At 53.0% G+C, this 3924-nt stretch overlaps 1 protein-coding gene across 1 annotated transcript in view; it reads left to right on the top strand.

Annotated features, from left to right (window-relative positions):
• Muc3a (mucin 3A, cell surface associated) overlaps positions 1–2945 on the top strand; it is a gene marked incomplete at its 5' end in the record, with an annotated part of 3741 nt that extends 796 nt beyond the window's left edge. Inside the window, 5 exons of the mRNA XM_030254983.1 lie at positions 216–378; positions 893–1072; positions 1155–1246; positions 1432–1484; positions 1621–2945. Of these exons, the coding sequence (XP_030110843.1) occupies positions 216–378; positions 893–1072; positions 1155–1246; positions 1432–1484; positions 1621–1713 (581 nt within the window). The remainder of the gene's footprint in view (positions 1–215; positions 379–892; positions 1073–1154; positions 1247–1431; positions 1485–1620) is intronic.
• Between the last annotated feature and the right edge of the window lie 979 nt (positions 2946–3924).

The raw sequence follows: 3924 nt of genomic DNA, 5'->3' as shown, positions 1-3924 counted from the left end.
GAGAGAGAGAGAGAGAGCTACACCCTAGCACCTACAAGCAAGACTTGGGGCCAGGGTTCCTTCTTTCCCTCATCTAATCTCAGGATCTTTCCCAGGGCCTGCCTCGACCTTGGAAAAGCCCGCCCTCGCACCCCTCCCCCATCATACTTCCCTTCACTAAAGCTAGGCTCTGAGTAGATAGACCGCAGTCCCTGTTCTCCTATCTCTCTTCCCAGCCATTTGTCATCGAACTGCTCCCAAGGGTTTTGAGGAACACTACTTTCCTTTGGTGGAGCTGAGCAGGCTCCGCTGTGTCACCAATTGCACACCTGGCGTGAATGGCACCATCGACTGCAACCATGGACAGTGTTTTCTGCAGAAGAGCGGTCCAACCTGCCGGTGAGGTCCCGCCCCACTCCATAGGCCACGCCCACTCGCCCAAGTGGTCTCCCTGGTGCCACGCCCACCACCTCCCAGAAGAGTCCGGGTCCACTGACTGCCCCAGGGTGGAGACGACTGCAATCCCCCTTCACCTTTGTGTGGCTTCCTGGGAATGAACCCAGGTTACCTCACCATGCTAGAGCAGCAAGCACCTTTGCTCCCCCCACCCCCGTCCCCACCCCAGTCATATTGCTTGTCCTTTTCCCTCCCTTCCTCTCTCTCTCTCTACTGTCTTTCCCAGGCTGGCCTCAATCATTTAACTTAGTAGTGAAGACTGGCTTTTAACTCCTTTGTCTTTACCCCCAACTATAAATGTGAGCCACCACATCCCACTGTCCCTTCTGGAGACCCTGCTCTATACAGACCAAACTCTCCAAGGTCCTGGCCACTTGCTCTAGGATGGCGGACCCCAGCCTGTGTGGCCCCGCCTACTAGCATGTGACCTGTCTGAGCTCTGTAACTCTCTCTCCAGCTGCTTTTCCACAGACACGTACTGGGTCTCAGGCCCACGCTGTGAGTTGGCCGTTGACTGGAGGGTTTTGGTTGGAGGCCTGGTGGGGGCTGTCATTGTGCTGCTGCTGTTATTGGTGGCTTTAAGTGTCTGGGTGGCACGTTCCCGGGGAAGAGACAAGGACCGCCAGTCCTCGGGCAGGTGAGCTGGAGGGGCAGAGGGGTGCTTAGGGGTCTCCTGACACCACAGTTTTGCCCAGTTACTGACTTCCTGAGCTGCCTAGGTCCTGGACCCAGGACAGGAAATGGTTTGAGATCTGGGATGAAGACATCGCGGGAACTTTTTCTAACACGGGCTTCCAGGATGCCCCGACAGGTACGTCTTGATACCTAAGGACAGGGCTTGCCCTGGGCTGTACCGCAGTCTGAGGAGGGTATGTTGACCTCCTTAGCTGGGACAGACATGGGTCTGGTGCCCAGGAGTGGAGATTCCCAGACCATCCCTGGGTCACGTGGTCTCTGTTTCCTCTGCTCTACCGCCCTCCTTTCTTGTCTCTGCAGCCACTAATGAAAACTTCCATGTTGCCTTGGAGAAGGTGGATACCAACATGATGGTGAGGTCACCATGAAGGGTTACTAAGCAACCCTCCCTAACTCAAATCCTTGGTTCCTTCTCAGGGCAGGTGCCTAGGTTGGGAGTAAGCAATGGCTTTCTCAGCAATCTCACTCTCAATGTCGATTCTGTGGCAGGTTCACATCCAAAGACCTGAGGTAGCCTCATCATCACCACCATCACCATCACCATCACCATCATCATCACCATCACCATCATCATCGTCCTGAGCCCTTGCAGGGTCTCTTCTGTGCTCCCCCACTCTGCCCGGGGCTGTACAATTGAGCCCATTGTGCAAGAACTGCTTCAAGTACCCACACAGCCCAGGCTCCCAGTGTTCTTGGTGGGAGGGGTTCCTGTTTCCTTGACCTCCCATCCTTCTCTTTGTTTGACAGAAACCCACTTGGAGAACATGTATCTCTGCTCTTCACTCCAGTATGGTGGGCAAGGCCATCTCAGTCTCTTGCCTCAGTCTCCTCAGCTGTGAAATGGGTGTGATGCACTTATACCATGACTCTAAAACTTAGCGCAATTACTTCACGCCTTTGGTTGATTTTTGCGGGTAGCAGGGCTTATATCTCCTGTTGCTTTTCTCAGATTCTCTCTCCCACCTGACTCTACCACCTTGCAGTGTCAGGTCTCCGTTGTTCCTCTGAGACAGAGTTTAATGAGGTTCTGGGGATCGAACCTAGGATTATGTGTATGCTAGACAAGAGCTCTACCCATTGAGCCACGCACCCCCAGCCATTGGCTCTTACTCTTGGATTTGCACTCTATTGCCATCCTGGTGAGGCTTACCCTTCATCTTGCATGTTTACATAGCCTGACATTATTCCTGGGGGCAGCATGAAGGAAGTCACACCTCCGTCTCTCTCCTCATGGCTCCTTGCTGTGGCCCCTACTCTCACGCCCCAAAGCTCCTCGAGTTGATACTTGTGCCAGTCTCCTCCCTTAGCCCTATTGCTCTCTCAGTTGACAGGCTGGTCTCCAACTCTCTGACCAGGACCTTGATTCCTTGCTCCTCTATCCTGGCACCTACAAACCTGCTCCCTCCTCCATCCCAACAGCTATCCCCAAATCCTACCTCGTTCCCACACCTCCCTGTTCCTAGGGGTCCTCGTACAGCCAGGGTGCCATCGGGTCCCCAGTTAATGCTTCCCAAGACCCTACTTCCGTACCCTGAGGCTCCAACCTCTTCTTTCCACCCTTGATGATTGCGAATCCCAGGCAGGGATTTGTCGACGAGGGGACACGACCCGTCTCCTTATTTCCTCTCCCCTCCCAGTCTTCACCTCCTCTTCCACGTTGATGTCTTTTCTTTTGTTTCCATCACTCAGAAACTGATGTGACCTCTGAGCTTGGAACCCTCAGTTCCCTTTGCCAGGACGGTTCTGGGGACAGGAAGTCAGCGAGTGTCTAGTTCCCCATATAAATCTAATAAATACATTGGCTGTAAACAAAGCTGCTCTCTCGTGTGTCCTTCTCCTACCTGTCCCTTCCCCCCAGTGGTCTCCATCTGCTTGGATGGAAGAGGGCTCGGCAGCATCCTTCTCTCCCAGGGAGGAAGGCCAGCATCTTTTGGGGCCAGGACTGAACCTAAATCTTATAAAGGGGATGAGTTTCACTGGCTAGTGGGGTGGGGTGGGGCACACGGGAGTCTTTCCATCACCATTGAATGGGACAAGTCCCCTGAGTTTTGCAATTCTCTTGCTTTGGCCAGAAGCTTAGAACTGGAATTAGGTAGCAGGCATCAGAGCACTAGTGCTGGGTCAGGGAGGTAAAGAGATAGATTACTTTATTACATTTATCTTACGGTGTGTGTGTGTGTGTATGTGTGTGTGTATTAGCGTGTGTGTGGAGATCAGAAGACAACTTGTGGGAGTTAATTCTCTTCTTTCACCATGTGGGCTCTGGGGATTGAATTTGGGTTGTCAGGCTTGACGGCAGGTCAATACCTGCCTGTCCGTAGAGCCTCTGCCCCCTCCTGTTCCCACAGTGATGGACAGCCAGTGTTCTTGTTTGAGACAGGGACAGGGACAGGGACAGGGAGGAGTAATCTAATCCAGTGGCTTTTGGGATGAAGGTTTAGGAGAAGTCCCTCAGACTTTGGCTCTGTTCTGGGAAGAGACAATGACTATAGGTTTCTCTCATCTCTGACTCTGCTCAGGGATGAACAGCCATAAAAATCTTAGGTGTAAATGCCATCCCCACCCCTCAGGAAAGCAATGGAAAGCTCTGGGGTGGGGGAGGGAGGCACAATGGAGAAAGACTGGGGGGAAGGTGACTGACGCTGAGGAAGGTTCTCTTTCATCTAGCCCGACTTCTTAGCGATTGTCTCTCTCAGGGGTCCACGCACTCCTCCCTCCATTGTTCCCACACTCTGTGTTCCTTGGCATTCAACTCTTAGCTACTTTCCTTCAGAGTCTCAACTCCTCAGTTTG

This window comes from Mus musculus, chromosome 5 (assembly GCF_000001635.26).
Source record: "Mus musculus strain C57BL/6J chromosome 5, GRCm38.p6 C57BL/6J".
In the NCBI taxonomy this organism is placed as follows: domain Eukaryota; kingdom Metazoa; phylum Chordata; class Mammalia; order Rodentia; family Muridae; genus Mus; species Mus musculus.
The sequence above is the reverse complement of the archived record's forward strand: the minus strand, read 5'-3'. Positions and strand labels throughout refer to the sequence as shown.